We start from the raw sequence: 18074 nt of genomic DNA on the forward strand, positions 1-18074 counted from the left end.
ATTTGCGTTGAACAATCCAAACACAATCAATTACACATAACACACATTATGGGATATAGATTAAGCAAAAGAAGAAGGTATATGGACATGATTTGTTGTACGTTGCTGAATGCAAATTGTAACTGAGAATATGGCATTTGTTTGTGAAGATACATATCCGAATTCGGACCTCATCCTTAGGGACGGGCCGAATCACATATGGACGAACACTTTGAAGACATCCGTGCCCCATGTCACCGAGGACGAACATCCAAACAAGTGCGTCTGGACGAATGACGTCATCTCAGTTGACCATTATAAATACCTCATCAAGTACAAAGCCAAGCACGATTTTCTGAACCTTCGTCCTCACTTTCTCTCTCTACCAATACTTATCCTCACGCCAGAGGGTGATCGTAGAGGGGCCCTCCCATCTCTGCGACGAGCCTAACAGTTTGCTTTTTTGCAGGTTCCAAGCCCTCATCTCCTACAAGATCCATTCCACCTTCACAGGCTCCGGCCTTGATCGAATTTTGGATCTTCAATTGGCGCCATCTAATTTCGCAGCTCACAGTCCTTCACTTTGGTGAATTTCTTGAGCAAAGAAATAACTGATCTATGGTGGCCTTGGGTTCTTTGAATTCGGGATCCATTGCTGCTAGTGTGCAAACTACAGCTCCGACAAGTGTTACTTCTATGGTTTCAGCTCCTTTGAGCTCAGGACCAGGCACAACTCTACCGTTCATGTTGATGCCAACTTCACAGGCATCAGAATTTGACGCGGAGTTTCTTTCCAAAAATGCAAGTCTCTAGAGATGAACAAATCCTCGGTTTACGAACTAGGCTTTTTCACGATGAAACTCCGGTAAGGACTACGGGTCCTACTATTTTCGCCTCTCCTACTTTCTCCACAGTTATTACTTCGGAAGCTTATAACAGTTATATGCAAGTCTCTTCCGGACCATCTCCAGCAATCACGACACGCACTGACTCTCAAATGGAAGTGGTTAATGATCCGGATCTCACAAAACCGTACCATCCGGTATCAATGACGGCCAAATCCAAATTTAGTGCCCGCATCACGCATGCCAAGCTTCCTCCGAAGCTCAAAATGCCAACCACAGTAAAAAAAATACGATGGCACCACAGATTCGGACGATCACATGTTTGATTTCGACGGGGCCGCACGAGTTAAGCAATGGCCGATGCCAGCCTATTGTTTTATGTATGCACAAACATTAACCGGGGCTGCACGAGTATGGTTCGATGCTTTGAATGAAGGCGAAATCAACGATTTCGAGGAATTCCAAAGGTTTTTCTTCAAAACTTCAGCCAACAAAGGCATTATTCCAAAGAAATCACTGAAGTACATAACATTCGGAGGAAAGATGGCAAATCTCTGGAAAGCTTCATTGACCGATTCAATCGAGAAAGTATGCAGATCAGTGGGGTGGTAGATCAACTGAGGATCTCTGGTTTTTGTCACGGTGTCCGGAACAATCAGTTGGTGGAGAAATTGCACAAAAATCTCCCAAAAACAATGGAAGTACTCATGGAGCGAGCCCGAGCCTTCGCTCGTGGAAAAAATGCTTGCAATCCGGCATCAGAAACAGACCAGAAAATGTCTTCTTGGAAGACGAACGGAGGATCTGTGTTCGATAAGGCTCCATCCGGAAATAGGGGACGATCGCACCCTTACAGCAGAAATGATCGATCTCAACGCGGAAGAAGTTCTGGGCCAAGGTTCTATAATCTATCAGACCTCTCCAAAACTCCTAGTGAGATCCTCAGCGCCGAAGGAGAAAATTTTCCCACACCTCCGAAGCTTCGAAATCCGGGAGATAAAAACTCCAAGAAATATTGCGACGCATGAGGCCACAATACGGACGACTGCTGGTCTTTAAAACAGGAGATCGAGAAAGCTGTCCAATCCGACAAGCTTTCACATCTGGTAAAAGAAATGAAGGAAGGCAAATCCTCCGGTAGTTCGGTAGATAATCCGAACAACCAGTCAGCAATTTACATGATAAGAAAAGTGAATAACCAAGGCGTCAAACGGACCAATCATCATTTGGCCGCATGGATGCATCAGCCGATCGCCTTTCCTCCGATCACTCCGGGTGAAGTCAAAGATGGACCGATCATCGTATCAGCAGTCATAGCCTGGCACAAGGTCCGAGGATTTATGTTGACAGCGGAAGTGCCTCCGAAATCATGTACCAGCAGTGCTTCCAACAGCTAGCTCCGCAGTCCAAGGCGAAGTTAATACAAGTATCTATGCCGTTAGTAAGCTTCTCCGGAGAAGTGGTTCAGCCGATCAGGCAAATCACATTACCAACTACGTTGGGTACTGGAAATTTGGCTAGAATTGACAACTTAACGTACTTGATGGTTGGGGCAAGATCCGTTCATAACATCATATTAGGGAGACCAGGGATGTGCGCTTTCGGCATTATCAGCTCCACCATTCATGGGTCATTGAAATTTCCCACTGAAGCTGGTGTAGCAACATTGCCTTCTGAGTCTACCATGTGTGTCGTGTAAATATGGCAAAGCGAGGGGAATAGTATACAGCCTCCTGCTCTCCTTACGGAGGAATGGGCTATCCATCCACATTTTCCGGAGCAAAATATTGCTATCGGAGCTCAACTCCCCGAACGAACCAAGAAGCGACTGTGGAAACTATTATCCAGTTCCCTTGATGTATTTGCTTGGCAAACTTCCGACATGGTTGGGGTCCCTCGCTCCTTGGCTGAGCACAAGTTGAAAGTGTCGCATGCGGTAAAACCGGTCGCTCAGAGGAAGAGGAATATGGCTCCGGCTCGTCATAGAGCCATTGCCGAAGATGTACGTAAATTGTTAAATGCTGGAATTATCATGGAAGTGTGATATCAAACCTGGGTTTCCAACCCGATAATGGTCACCAAAAAAGACAACACATGGAGGATGTGTGTTGATTTCTCCGAACTTAATAATGCGTGTCCGAAAGATTGCAACCCTCTTCCGGAGATCGACCTAAAAATCGATTCCTTGGCAAGCTTCCACCTTAAATGCTTTCTAGGTGCATATAAAGGATACCATCAGATACAAATGGCTCTGGAAGACGATGACAAGACGGCATTCGTAACAAATGAGGGTCTCTTTTGTTACACCAAAATGCCGTTCAGATTAAAGAAAGCCGGAGCTACCTATCAGAGGTTGATGGATAAAGCGTTTAAAGGTCAAATAGGAAAAACTTGGAAATCTACGTGGATGATCTGATTATTAAGAGCGAAGCCGGAGATAACATGATCGATGACATACTCGAAACCTTTGCCAGGCTCCGGAGTATCAATCTCAAGTTGAATCCTAAAAAATGTTCTTTCGGACTAGAGGAAGGTAAATTTCTAGGAGTATGGATAACCCAGTCCGGGATACAAGCTCATCCAGACAAAATTCAAGCTGTGGTTTCCATGCAGCCTCCGAAAACAGTAAAAGAAATTCAATATTTAAATGGCAAGCTCATAGCACTGCATCGTTTCATCTCCAAAGTTGTAGACCGCACCATTCCCTTCATGAATGTTTTAAAGAAGCGTACTGGTAAGGGTCAGATAGAATGGACGACGGAAGCTGATTCGGCTTTCCAAGAATTAAAAGTTTGTCTTGGGTCTCTACCCACTCTGACTGCACTAGTAACAGGAGAAATTGTTACCGTATGTCTCTTCGCCTCTCATTTCGCCATCAGCGCGGTACTCGTGGTGCATCAAAATCAAGCACAAATACCGGTCTACTACGTGAGTCGCGTCTTAAAAGATTATGAGACCCGGTATTCGATGATCGAGAAGTGGCACTTGCTCTGGTACATGCGTCAAGACGACTCCAAAGGTACTTTCAGGCCTTCAATATAGAGGTACAAACCAATCTCCAGATCCAGCAAATCCTAAGAAAACTTGAGGTCTCCGGACGACTTACGAAGTGGGCTATAGAGCTTAGTGCTTTTGACATTACTTACCAAACCCGAGGTCCGGTAAAAGGCCAAGCGGTAGCAGATTTCCTTACCGAAGTTCCCACTGGAGAGAGTGCCAAAGAGAACCCCGTTCTTGCAAAAGTCTGGAATTTGTACACGGACGGAGCTTCTAGTAAGGAGGGGTCTGGAGCCGGTTTAATCTTAATAGATCCGGAAGGGATAGAATACACCTACGCTCTGCGTTTTGAGTTCAAGACTTCAAACAATGAAGTAGGGTACGAAGCACTCTTAGTCGGACTCCAAACGGCAGCCAAAGCCGGTGCAAACTCCGTCCTAGCTCATGTTGATTCGTTACTGGTTGCTAATCAAGTCAATGCAGAATATGAGGCACGAGAGGAGAACATGATTCGGTATTTAAACCAAGTCAATAGTTTGATGTCCACGTTTGATTCTTGCAAAATAGTTCATATTCCGAGAAGCAAAAACAAAAAAGCTGATGCTCTGAGTAAACTGGCATCCGTCACGTTCTGTCACCTGTCCAAGGAGGTGCTGGTTGAAACTCTGCAAGCTCCGGCCATCAGCCAGGCGGAAGCCGTGATGTCGATCGCCATACAGGAAAAATCATGGATGACACCAATCCAAGATTATTTGAAAAACGGTACGCTTCCGGAGGATAAAGCCCAGGCACGAAAGATGAGGGTCAAAGCGCTTCAGTACCAAGTTCATGATGGGAAGCTTTACCGGAAGACATTCTTGGGTCCACTCCTGAGATGTTTAACGCCGGAAGAAGCCAGTTATGTTATCAGGGAAATTCATTGGGGAATTTGTGGCATACACTCCGGACCGAGGATGGTCGTAGCCAAAGCGATGAACGCCGGATATTTTTGGCTGGGTATGCATCAAAGCACGGTTAGTGAATTACAAGCGTGCGAAGATTGCCAGCGGCATGCCCCGATCAGTCATCATGCAAAAAACGACCTCGTACTTGTAACTTCGGCCTGGCCCTTCCAAAAGTGGGGAATTGACATCGTCAGTCCTTTTCCTGTCTCCACCGGAGGTGTAAGGTTCCTATTGGTCGCAATTAATTACTTCACTAAGTGGATCGAAGCCAAACCCCTCCGAACCATCACTGGGGATCAGATACTCCGATTCGTATGGGAAAACATTCTGTGCAGATACGGAATGCCGTTGTGCATTATAAGTGACAATGGGAAGTAGTTCGCTGAAAAGCCGTTCAAGACTTGGTGCGAAAAATGCACATTGAACAAAACTTCGCTTCGGTCGCCCATCCCCAGGCTAACGGACAGGTGGAAAGAGCCAACCGCAGCATCGTGGAAGGCATCAAAAAATGCCTAGGGAAAGAAGGAGTCTCCTGGGCAGATGAACTTCCGCACGTCCTATGGGCACACCGGACGATGCCAAAGACAAGCACAAGGGAAACTCCCTTCAGTTTGACATATGGCTTGGAGGCGGTCATCCCTGCCGAAGTTGGCATCCCTACCCCTCGCATGCGACAAAGTCAAGAAGAGAACGAACAACAACTCCGTCTGAACCTCGACCTAGCCGAAGAGCGAAGAGAACTCGTGGCCATCCGAGAAGCAAAGTATAAAAAAAAGAGTTGGAAAAACATTACAACTCAAAGGTCAAAGAGATCCGTTTCAAAGAAGGAGATCATGTCATGCGGAGGAACGATGCTAGTCTGGCCGAAGGTACAGGAAAGATGGCTCCAAAGTGGGAAGGACCCTACATAGTTAAAACCTCCGGGAAAAATGGTGCTTACACACTTATCAAGATGGATGGAACTCCCGTTCCTCGTACCTGGAACGGGATAAACCTCAAAAGATGCTTCCTTTGAAAAAAAGTCTTGAAAGTTTTTTAAAATAAGTTTGTAATGTGGAGGCTATTGCCCGCACCTTCCTATTTTTCATGTACTGCGGAGGGTATTACCCGCATCTTTTCATCTTTCATGTATTGCGGAGGGTATTGCCCGCACCTATTAAATGTTTTTACCAGTTTGTATTATCCAGAGAGTATACTCCGGAATATTTTAAATAGAATGCATGAATTTTCTATCACTTAGAAGTTGCAACGTAAAGTTATCATCGGCCGAACCAGGAGATACTAACCCTAAAAAGTAAGGATGGACTGGCATACGTTCAAACTTTTGCTTTCACTTAAAATTATCCTGTGTATAAATAAGATGGATCCGCACATCAATAAGAACGTTATAAGGAAAAGAAAAAATACAATCATAAAAAACATGGACGCATGTAAATAAAATGATCACATCAAAAGTAACCGGATTAGTACATCCGGAAATCATTCCAACCATTTATAAAATTAAGGATAATTGTCAAATATACAAACGGTAAAGATGAAAATCATTACAAAATTACGAACTAAACAAGGTGCATGTCCCAAACTACCAGACATGTCCACCTTCCCAGATTTACTAACTGAAGTGTACAAAGGTGCATACCCCAAAGAGCCAGGTATGTCCACCTCATTCTTTTGACGACGCTCCTCCGGCGAAGAAAAGAGCGTCCATGATTTTTGAGAGCAGTTCGTTTACAAGCTTCGGTAGATCATTCACTACCGGGAAGTCAAGGAATCAAAACATGCAAACCGCTGTGTTTAGATCAGCTTCCGCATTCCGGTTAAGCAGGGGAACATCGGCATAAGGAGTCTTCTTTTTGAGCGCGTGAACATAACCACTATGAATGCTGGAGTTAACTCCAATAGCACTCATGGCATTGTTCGTTGCGGCAATGGCCACTGTCATTTCCGGTCCTTTATGAATATTCTTCGCCAGCAGTTGCGCTTCCTCCGACAGAAGCCACACCTTGGTCGCCTGCAGATCCTCCACCTTCGCCACTAAATCAGCATTCTCTAATTTAAGCTCTTCAATTTCGGCCTTATGATGACCTTTAATCTCGTCGATCTGGGCCTTCAAATCGGCTTCTCCTGTTTTAAGGGCGTCACGTTCTGATAAAAGTGTTAGCAAATTTAAAAAGAAGGTATAAGAAATAAAAAAGTAGGGAACGACCTGCAAGCATTTTCTCGTACGCAACCCGAGCATTAGAAACAACCTCTTCCATCTTGGCCAAAACCTCCTTATGCTCATCATCTTTCTTCTTTGAAGATTCAACAAAATTCTTCAATTCCGCTGCTATCTTGTCTCGCTCCTCTGAAGCAGATGCAGCTGCGGCTTGGGAAGATTGGTTTTGGGTAACCAAAGATTTTACTTTCTCCTTCTGAGCCTGGAGATCCTGAGAGAGTTGGGTAAGCTTTTTCTCGGCGTCCGGAGTGCATTGTATTTTGCGTTTTAGGGCAAGGGTTTCCTTCTCCAGATCTTCCTTCACCGATTCCGCTTCAACCCACCGGCGGTATAACTCCGTCACATAGACATTAGACTGAGCCTGATTCAACAATACCATCGCTCCCAGATCCTGGTTTTTCATCTTCCTGCTCCGAGCATGATCCAGCAGGGTACTGATGTTAAACAAAAACATCCTCGCTGTAAGATCATTCATCACTGAGTCTTTGTTCTGTATGTCCCGTTCCGGTACAAACTTCTCATCAGCCGTAGCTGGATTGATTTCCATATCGTCAAACACATCTGCATATTGAAAAAAGGACATCAACTCAGGTCTGAACCAAGATGGAGGAAGAGAAGACACTTGATCTTCCTCGTCATCAATAAAGCAGTCCGGACCCAATGAAGAATCCAAAATAGTACTTGAAAAAGTTACCACCTTCGTTTCACCTTGAGTTTTTCCATCCCCCTTGCTCGTAATCACCGGATCTTCAACTTCCATATTCTCTGCTTCGTTCACCGGAAGGAAACCTCCGGAAAAAGTGGGAGTGGGAGTAGAGCGGGCCCGGGCAGCCTCTTCCCTAGACGATTTTCCATCGGAGAGGTGTTCATCCAACTCGGTTATAACATTACCACTAGATTGAGAAGAACTCTTCTTGGGCTTCTTCGTTTTCGGCATAGGGAGAGGATCAGATGATCGGATCTGAGGGACTTAAGTCTTTCGCTTGCGAACCAGACCCTTCAACTCAACATCAAAAGCAATGCCTTTGCTCTTGAGAGAAGCAGCAGAAGGACGATACTTCAGAGCCTCATCCAAACTCCACACCTCCGGATCACTATCAACCTCTTCCTGATGAGGATCGTCTTTGGCTCGGGATCCAGATGATCCAATGGCATCCTTTATAAGTTTTGGTCCGGATGAAGTGGCATCAGCGGTGGGTGGTTCCGAAGTACCTTGCTCAGTCAAAGGACGGATCTCCTGAGCCGATGAAGAAACCTGCTTCATAAAAGGAACCTCACCTTCTACTTGCTCTTCAAAATTAAAGTCAAAAACGTTGAAATTCGAGACCTTCAATGCATCCCTAAGACACATCTCGTTTCCTGCATTTCAGAAGAAAAAAATAAGTTAAAAAATAAAATAAAATAAAGTAAAAGCAAAAGAAAATATGCCGAAGGGATGGTAAGAGACCGGAGACTTACTTTCACGCTTCGTGCGGATAACCGGCCAATCCCTATCCCCTCAGCCCCAGGAAAAACAAACTCGTCCCCATAAAAGAAAATGTTCGGGGAGGGGACGGATAGGGGACATATTATCAATTAGGGCTCGAGCCAACTCTTTGTTGAAAACAAAGTCCTCGCCCAGATCAAAGGACATTGTTTGGTCCTTAAACCTCCACACCATCTCCACCGGAAGGTAACGGTCGTCCAGCCAGAAAAAGTTATCTTTCCAATTCTTTAGGCTGGACCGTTCATCTCCGGAAGGAGGAGGGATACCCTTCCGATGGGCAAAGGTGTACCAATCACCAGCAGTAATGAATTCGTAAAAATATCGGAAAACATCTAAGTCTGGCCTCTAGTTCAGAGCCCTACAAGAGATCTCGAAATGATTTACATGGCTTATTCCGAAAGGGTTCACCTGACACAGATGAACTCGGAAATACCAGAGAACTCTAATAAAAAACTTAGAGAATGGAACTCTGTAATTCGCGAAATTACACACGCGAGTATATAAAGGGAATTTTCCTTGACGGAAAGGATATATGATTTCATCCTTTGAAGGAAGAACTGGGTTAAGATCTAAGGGAATCCTGTATTCCCGAACGAACTTGTCCAACTGACGTTGGGTAAGGACACTCATGCTCTCAAAAAGGTTATCTTTCCAAGGAGCCACTACTATAGCTGAAAAAAGGACGCACCTTGTAGAAGAAGAAAGACGAACAAGAGGATAACAGTTGAGAGAAGATAAGAGAGTAAAAAAGTAAAAATAAAATGTGAAAAAGGGTTTTTATAGAAAACTTTAGGTCGGTTAAGGGGCCGTCAAATCAAACCATAATGTCAGGAGACGATCACGATTCCCAAGGTGGGGTTTTGTAACCGTCACCTACCGGTGACCGACGGTCAAAATTACTTACCTCACCTGCGCCACGTCGGATCCATACAAACAACGCCACGTCATTCGGTCAAAAACACTTTGCAAAAACATTTTATTAAGTCCTTTACAGAACTTAACAAAATGGGGGACTTGAAGATACATATCCGAATCCGGACCTCATCCTTTGGGACGGACCGGATCACATATGGACGAACACTTTGAAGACATCCGTGCCCCATGTCACCGAGGACGAACATCCGAACAAGTGCGTCTGGACGAATGACGCCATCTCAGTTGACCATTATAAATACCTCATCAAGTACAAAGCCAAGCACGATTTTCTGAACCTTCGTCCTCACTTTCTCTCTCTATTTTCTCTCTCTACCAATACTTATCCTCACGCCAGAGGGTGGTCGCAGAGGGGCCCTCCCATCTCTGGGATGAGCCTAACGGTTTGCTTTTTTACAGGTTCCAGCCCTCATCTCCTACAGGATCCATTCCACCTTCACAGGCTCCGGCCTTGATCGAATTTTGGATCTTCAGTTTGTTTAAGTGGACTTTTGCATTTGGTGTAATTTTTGTGTATTAACATGCTGTAACAGGATGCATGGTTTATCGTGTTGGCATCTACTTTTCATTTGGTTTTGTTTTTTTTTTTTTTAATTCTTTTGTTTTACGAACTTTGCTGGTGTTAATGATCGCTGACGATGGTATGACATTAATGCTACTTGACACGATTTTATGCTCCTCGCTAGGGGGTGGTTAATACTAGTTACTTTATAATCAAGTGAATATTGTTACAAAAAGAATTTACAAATTATTCCTGTAATAACACTAATTGTTGTTAATATTTAAGAGAATATTTCTTAATTAAACCTACGGATATGCATTTCCTGTAATAACACTAATTATTGTTAACATTTAAGAGAATATTTCTTAATTAAACCTACGGATATGCATTTCTTGTTATATCACTAATTATTGTTAACATTTAAGAGAATATATCTTAATTAAACCTACGGATATCCATATATTCATATTATAAATGGAATTAATGAGAAAATATCTTCCATAAACCGTTTGTTGTCATATATAAACCATTTCTCCCTCTTTAAATTTACCATAGTTACGTTAATACATCAAATAAAAATATTTTCTTACCATTGTTACGTTATACATCAAATAAAAATCCCTCTTTAAATTTACCATAGTTACGTTTGAAGGTATTAACATTTAGGGAATTAACATAGTTAATCCCTGTGGTTTGTATAAAATAACATAATTATGTACTAATAGTTTAACAAACAATTAACGTTTATATCTTCAAACGTTAAAAAATGAAAAGTTAATACCCTAAAAGATGATTTTAAATTATTAGTACCTAAGTATATTACTTTGTGCAAACCACATGGACTAACTATGTAATTAACTCAAAAATATATTTTACTCTTTTAGGCAATAGATGGTGTTGGGCGATTAAAGTAAGAGCAACCAAAGACAGAAGAAAAAAATGTTTTGTTTGAAAACAAACATTTAAGTTTTGTTTTTTTGTTCCAACTCACTCATCCCACCCCTTACAAAAAGCTAAAGATCACCTTATTAAAAAAAAAAAATCTTCCAAAAAAGTTGAAATTTCCTTTTCCATCAGATGGAACATTGCCAGCATAATGTACTTGTATAAAGGTGCACTCTAATCTCATTTACTTCCCTTGCCATCACACATACACACACTAGAACACCTTAACTGTGTGTTTAACAATCTTGATCATCAACCCTAAACATGTCTGACCTTGAGTTCTTCCTCCTTGTATCTTTTCTCATCTTGAATTTTTATCTCATCTTGAATCTTGTCAAGAGAAGAACACATGGCAATTCGGCCCGTAATCTTCCACCGGGCAACATGGGCTGGCCGTTCATTGGCGAAACCATCGGCTACCTTAAACCCTACTCGGCCACCACCATCGGCAGGTTTATGGAACAACACATATCCAGGTAACATAGTTTCATATTATTCCCATGATTCATGTTTCAAGAACATGTATATATAGACAACAACTGACTTATATGTTTGTGCATATATATATATAGGTTTGGAAAGATATACAAATCAAACTTGTTTGGGGAGCCAACTATAGTCTCAGCCGATCCAGGGTTGAATAGATACATATTGCAAAATGAAGGGAGGTTATTCGAATGTAGCTATCCTAGAAGCATAGGGGGGATTCTTGGCAAATGGTCCATGCTGGTTTTGGTTGGCGACATGCATAGAGATATGAGGCTCATCTCACTCAACTTCTTGACCAATGCTAGGCTCAAAACTCAATTGGTAAAAGAAGTTGAGAAAAACACTTTGTGGGTGTTGGATTCTTGGCAAGAAAACTCACCTTTTTGTGCCCAAGATGAAGCTAAGAAGGTAAGTTTATAATTTAATTGAAGTGGCAAAAGGGTTGCGTTAGCTGAGTTGGGTAACGGGTAAAAATGGGTTCGTTCTGAAAAGATTTTTTTTTTTTTTTTTTTTTTTTTTTTTGATATGCTAACATTTTTGTTTTACAAATTTGAAATATTTAGTTAGTGTTAAGTATCTTATAAAGATTGTATTAAACACTAATAAATTTTTATTCATGGAAATTGATACCCTAGTATGATCATATGTCCTTTTTTCACAGTTTACTTTCAATCTAATGGCGAAACATATCATGAGTTTAGACCCCGGTGAACCGGAGACCGAACGCTTGAAGAAAGAGTATGTAACTTTCATGAAAGGTGTGGTTTCTGTCCCTCTAAACTTCCCTGGAACTGCATACAGAAAAGCTCTAAAGGTAAACCCTAATCTTGTTTAATACTTTTTAATCATTTAATAAATATTTTAGAAAGAATTAACAAAAGCCCATTAAATATATGCATCTTGATTCGCTTATCGTTTTGTACAAACAGTCTAGATCGACGATTCTTAAATTCATTGAAATGAAAATGGAGGAAAGGATTAAACGAATGGATGATAAAGGAAATGGTTTAGAGAAACTAGAAGACGATCTACTCGGATGGGTAATTAACAACTCGAACCTCTCAAAAGAGCAAATACTCGACTTGGTATTGAGTTTACTCTTTGCTGGTCACGAAACCTCTTCGGTTTCCATATCCCTAGCTATTTACTTCTTGGAAGCTTGTCCAACCGCGGTTCATCAACTTAGAGTAAGACCCTAGTCGACTTTTTATACTATTTAGTAGCACAACCAAGGTGGGATATGTTGTAACCCGTCCCTCTTAATATAGTCTAGATGAATAATTCATCTGGGCCATATCATCTATTTTAACACGCTATATTAACATGTGTGTAAAAGTGTTTACAACCTACTATTAATAACACAAAATGCATGAGAGTACACATGTCAATATCAAAAGGTATTTAAAAATTAACTATGACTTTTAGGAAGAACATGAAGAAATTGCAAAGGCAAAGAGGCTATCGGGTGAGATGAATTTAAGTTGGGATGACTACAAAAAGATGGAATTTACTCAGTGTGTAAGTTATTTATTTCTTTTTTTTTATTTTGGTACAGCTTTATATGCATAAAGTACATCTTTATAGTTGTAAGCTTAAACTAAATAAAATTATGCTAATTGAAGGTAATCAATGAGACGCTAAGATTCGGGAATGTGGTGAGATTCCTTCACAGAAAGGCTATTAAAGATGTGCGGTATAAAGGTAAATATACTAGTTTTTTTTTTCAAAGTTACCATTTAACCCCTTAATGTATTCTGTAATGACAGGATAACCCCTGGTCTTTAGAATATTAAGGTTTCTCAACAATTTTATTTATTTTGACTTTTAAAAAGGTTATGACATTCCATGTGGGTGGAAAGTGCTGCCAGTGATTGCAGCCGTGCATTTGGATCCTACACATTTTGACCAACCTCACCTTTTTGATCCATGGAGATGGCAGGTTAGTACTTGGTACTTATATATATTTTTATATTTTTAACAATTAAGAAAAATCATTATTTGTCATGAACAAATAGATAACATATCTGTTTAACTTAACTTATTAAATATAATAAAATCTGAAACTCTTAGTTTTGTCCATGTCAAAATATGTACATATTAAAGTCTATGTTAAAAGGTTTGATAGTTCTCTTTGTGGACGAGGGGGTGGAGGAGGACAACGATATTAAAATTTATTGTCGGTATAACTTGTAGCCCCAAAAACGTTTTGGTGTCTTGTTCATAATTAATGTATTTACACGTGTGGGACAGTATTTGTCCCGACAGAAATATATCATAAATCTTTAATAATTGTTCAGTAACATCAATACTAAAAAATGTTTTTAATAATATTTTCAATAGTATATTCAAGTGCGTATGTATGAATATTTATACATATAATTTTTATAAATAAAATTCATATAAAAGAGAGATAATTATGAAAAAAAAAAAAAAGAATTGCATTTGTGTAAATACAAGTGAAAAAGAGCACTTGAAGAAAGGAGCCGAAAGGAAAGAGGGGTGGGCCCAAAAGAAAGAGACGAGGAAGTCAAGGTATGGACGTATAATGACTGGGGGCCCAAAAGAAGCAGGCCTAATATTGGTCGCACGTGTACGGCGTGTGGGGCCCAATAAGGAATGTTGATGATGATAGGCCCACGCTCCCAACTGCTACTCCGTGCGTGTGGGGGTAGTGATGATTAAAAAAAAGGTGCACGTGCACCTGCACGTGCATTCATTCACCTCCATTCCATACTCCCTGTGTCTTTATCAAATTTAATTTTATGTTATGACTACAAATAAGACTAAAATTGGACGAGAATAGGATTTTAATTTAGAAAAATTGGTTTTTAATAAACCAACCTTTGCCCCATTGGTAAATAATAATCCTACCTACAGATTTGGTAATTAATAATCCTACGTTTCAATATGTTGGTACTCAATGGACCTCCGTTAGTTTTTTTGTAACTGAAGTTAGTTTTTAAGTTTTATTTATTACACAAACAGTCCCTGTAGTTATAAAAAAAATCATAAAAATAAAAAAAAAATAAAAAAAATTCAAAAAAACCATAAAAATTCTAAAAAAATCAAAAAAATTCTAAAAAAATCAAAAAAAATCATAAAAAATCATAAAAATTCTAAAAAAATCAAAAAATTCTAAAAAAATAAAAAAATCATAAAAACCGTTTCGAACCGTACCGTTTCGACGCGAACCGTTTCGACCCGTACCGTTTCGACCCGTACCGTTTCGACGCGTACCGTTTCGACCCGAACCGTTTTCAACCCGGACCGTTTCGACCCAGACCGTTTTCGACCCGGACCGTTTCGAAAACGGTGGTGGTGGTGGTGGTGGCGGTGCTGTGGTGGTGGTGGTGGTGGCGGTGCGGTGGTGGTGGTGGCGGTGCGATGGTGGTGGTGGTGGTGGCGGTGTGGTGGTGGCGGTGGCGGTGCTGTGGTGGTGGTGGTGGTGGTGGTGGTGGCGGTGCGGTGGTGGTGGTGGCGGTGCTGTGGTGGTGGTGGTGGTGGGTCGAAACGATCCGGGTCGAAAACGGTTCTGGTCGAAACGGTACTGGTCGAAACGGTACGGGTCGAAACGGTACGGGTCGAAACGGTCCGGGTCGAAACGGTACGCGTCGAAACTGTTCGCGTCGAAACCGTACGGGTCGAAACGGTTTTTTATAATTTTTTTTATTTTTTTAGAATTTTTTTGATTTTTTAAGATTTTTTATGATTTTTTATGATTTTTTTGATTTTTTTAGAATTTTTATGATTTTTTTGAATTTTTTTGATTTTTTAGATTTTTTTTTATTTTTATGATTTTTTTTATAACTACAGGGACTGTTTGTGTAATAAATAAAACTTAAAACTAGTAAATTATAACTACAGGGACTGTTTGTGTAATAAATAAAACTTAAAAACTAACTTCAGTTAAAAAAAACTAACGGATGTCCATTGAGTACCAAATATTGAAACGTAGGATTATTAATTACCAAATCTGTAGGTAGGATTATTATTTACCAATGGGGCAAAGGTTGGTTTATTAAAAACCAATTTTCCTTTAATTTAATTTAGTAAATAAATAGTTGTACCGGAAAACGTTTATAGCACGACTGATTTTAAGTAGTGAAATGTAAGGGCAGCATATATACATTTGACTAGGGATGGGCTTTTTTTCCCAAATACCCGTACCTGTACCCGTACCGATTTTAGGTATTTGGTACATGTATCGGTATCTAGTTTTATTAACTTTGGTATTCGGTACTTTCGGTATTGGTACGGGTACGGGTACGGGTAAAAACGGGTACTGGTACCGAATTCTATGTATACCTTTAAAAGTTTTTTTTGTATTATGTTTTATTTCATATTATGGTATTTATAGTGTACTCGTATTGATTTTACCTATATGGTACCCGTATCGTATTGGTACTCGTACCAATTTTACCTATTTGGTACTCATACTATATTGGTACTCATGTCAATTTTACCTATTTAGTACTCGTACAAGTGCTCAAAAAGTAAATAAAAACAAAATGGTACCAAGCGGGTACTGTACCGAAAATACCCGTACCAGTACCCGTACTCGTACCCGTACCGTACCTATATATTTGGTACCTAGTTTTGTTCAAATTCGGTACCGGTATTTTCGGTACTGATACGGGTATAGGTACGAGTACTGTACCAATCCCATCCCTACATTTGACAAAGGACGTAGTAGAAGAGAGAAGAAGAAACGATCATGTGATCGCGACATGTAATTAAAGCAATATAAACAAATATTTATTCAGATTTTGTTAATTTATTATTTAAACATAAACTGTCCAGAAAACAGGGACATAATTGTTGGGTAACAGTCAACTAAATTCAATTAAGTTGGATAAAAGTTTTGTTTCAAAGAAGTATTAATATAAATTTTTCTTTATTACAGTTAAAGATTTTAGAAAAATCAACATCAATAGAAAGTTTTATACTATATATATATATATATATATATGAAGAATCATGGTTGCAAAAGTCGTTAGGTGCTCCCTAGTTGGTCGATCAGGGAGTCGAGAGTACTCGGCCTAGGCGGAGAATACCCAGGGAGTACTCGGACATGTTAAATTATAAAGAAATTAGTTTTCGGAAATTAAATATATGTCAAATAACATAAATTACTAATATTTATAACAAAATACGTGAATACGATATTCATTTTTTAATATGATATGCATAAAAATTATGTTTTATTTTATTTTAAGTCAAACTCGGCCCGAGTTGACCTACTGGATCCGATTTTGACCACGTTTGATCGATTCTGAGTAATTAGGCAGAGTTGAAGAAAGTTGTCTCGGCTGCTTACATTATAGCGACTACTCGGGGAGTACTCGTTCTTGAAGAGACCATGTTTTACAACCATATGTGAAGAATAAACAATTTTAATTAAAAAAAGGACCAAATAAATGGTGTTCGGATGCACTCTATGACTTGAATTGATTATCATTGATTTTGCTTCTATGTTGTGAAGTCACAATAATTACTTCTCAAACACCAATCTTTTATTTCATAGATAACATTACAAATAAATATAAAAATAATGATGATACTTTGAAGTACTAATTTACATTACTAAAAAAGATATTTATTTATGTTATGTTACTATGATAACTTTTGCCAAATAATAAAATTTAAAGGCATTCTTTCTTTTGACTACAGAATACTACTACACATGTGACATCATCTTCTACTGGTGCAAGCCCAACATCTGCAAACAACTTCATGCCATTTGGTGGAGGGCCCCGGTTATGCACAGGGTCGGAGCTAGCGAAACTTGAGATGGCGATATTTATCCACCATTTGGTCCTAAAATACGAGTGGGAATTGGTCGATTCGGATGAAGCTTTTGCTTATCCATATCTCGACTTTCCAAAAGGTCTACCAATCAAAGTCCGTCACCGATGTTAGTTAGTATTAGAAGAAGAAGAAAAGACCGAAAACATCCAAAATGATCACCAATCAAATCTTACGTTTGGTGGGAGAGAATCAACAAATGGATGGCTAAAAAATGTCCATGCTGACACGTTGTTTGGAGCTTTCGAAAGGGTCAATACTTGTTTCCTAATTATATATTTTATTATTCATATATAGTCAGTCAATTGGTGTACGTAGTTTGCTCATATCTTATATATAAGGTGAATTTAAATTTAAATTCTTATTTATATTGCATGTAAGTATCTACATGAGGTACATAATATTTTAGCCTCTTTTTTGACTTCTTTTTTTCAATTTAAACGTCTAAAATATATATGTTTAACTTACATCAAAACAGAAGGTAGACGGGCAACAAGCTACACCGCAAACCCTTTCTGAATTGCAAACCCCAACCCCCCGAACACAAACCCCTGCCCCCTTGGGGTCGAACAATTGCTGTGGATAACCCGTTGAACCCTCGTCAAGAAGTTGATGGCTTCTGGCGCTAGGGAGCCAAAAGTATCAAAGGCAAAAGGGATAAAGACATGTTGGTTCTCTGCGCAAGCTTTAGCGTGCTTATCCACTTTCTTTGATTCTGCCTTTCTTGCTGCTAGTCCAGCTACAAACTCGTTTTCCCTTGAACCAACCAAAGGAGAAACCCCCGTGAGGTCTACACAAGCATGTTTCCCCCCAGCCTAGCCAAAGACGATTGATATGTTTAAAGTATAATTAGAAAAATAATTGTATAATATCAGCCTGTGTTTACTATAATCCGATTATTATATATACTTAACAATTTAAAACATTTTCA

The 18074-nt window shown here is 40.0% G+C and overlaps 3 protein-coding genes across 3 annotated transcripts; all 3 read left to right on the forward strand.

Moving 5' to 3' along the window:
* The first annotated feature begins 3266 nt into the window (after positions 1-3266).
* Positions 3267-5143, forward strand: LOC110920322. Its single transcript, XM_022164540.1, has 2 exons — positions 3267-3843; positions 3945-5143. The coding sequence occupies exons 1-2, from the start codon at positions 3267-3269 to the stop codon at positions 5141-5143; spliced, it is 1776 nt and encodes a 591-aa protein (XP_022020232.1).
* A 35-nt stretch (positions 5144-5178) lies between these two features.
* On the forward strand, positions 5179-5676 carry LOC110920323. Its single transcript, XM_022164541.1, has one exon. It carries the CDS (start codon positions 5179-5181, stop codon positions 5674-5676), a length of 498 nt encoding a protein of 165 aa, XP_022020233.1.
* A 5295-nt stretch (positions 5677-10971) lies between these two features.
* Positions 10972-17497, forward strand: LOC110915264 (cytochrome P450 90B1). The gene is made up of 8 exons (XM_022159932.2): positions 10972-11325; positions 11422-11746; positions 12000-12152; positions 12268-12525; positions 12764-12856; positions 12961-13039; positions 13171-13277; positions 17009-17497. The coding sequence occupies exons 1-8, from the start codon at positions 11114-11116 to the stop codon at positions 17255-17257; spliced, it is 1476 nt and encodes a 491-aa protein (XP_022015624.1). The 5' UTR covers positions 10972-11113; the 3' UTR covers positions 17258-17497.
* The last annotated feature ends 577 nt before the right edge of the window (positions 17498-18074 follow it).

The sequence above is a fragment of the Helianthus annuus genome, chromosome 16 (genome assembly GCF_002127325.2).
Source record: "Helianthus annuus cultivar XRQ/B chromosome 16, HanXRQr2.0-SUNRISE, whole genome shotgun sequence".
NCBI classification, from domain to species: Eukaryota; Viridiplantae; Streptophyta; class Magnoliopsida; order Asterales; family Asteraceae; genus Helianthus; species Helianthus annuus.

What these genes read in the sequence shown, in the direction of transcription:
- LOC110920323 (XM_022164541.1), top strand. Translation starts at nt 5,179, where the DNA reads ATGCACATTGAACAAAACTTCGCTTCGGTCGCCCATCCCCAGGCTAAC.
- LOC110920322 (XM_022164540.1), top strand. Translation starts at nt 3,267, where the DNA reads ATGATCGATGACATACTCGAAACCTTTGCCAGGCTCCGGAGTATCAAT. An exon ending in GCGTCAAGACGACTCCAAAG is followed by an intron (nt 3,844 to 3,944) that starts GTACTTTCAGGC and finishes AGTGGGCTATAG; the next exon opens with AGCTTAGTGCTTTTGACATT.
- LOC110915264 (XM_022159932.2), top strand. Translation starts at nt 11,114, where the DNA reads ATGTCTGACCTTGAGTTCTTCCTCCTTGTATCTTTTCTCATCTTGAAT. An exon ending in ATGGAACAACACATATCCAG is followed by an intron (nt 11,326 to 11,421) that starts GTAACATAGTTT and finishes ATATATATATAG; the next exon opens with GTTTGGAAAGATATACAAAT. An exon ending in TAAAGATGTGCGGTATAAAG is followed by an intron (nt 13,040 to 13,170) that starts GTAAATATACTA and finishes ACTTTTAAAAAG; the next exon opens with GTTATGACATTCCATGTGGG.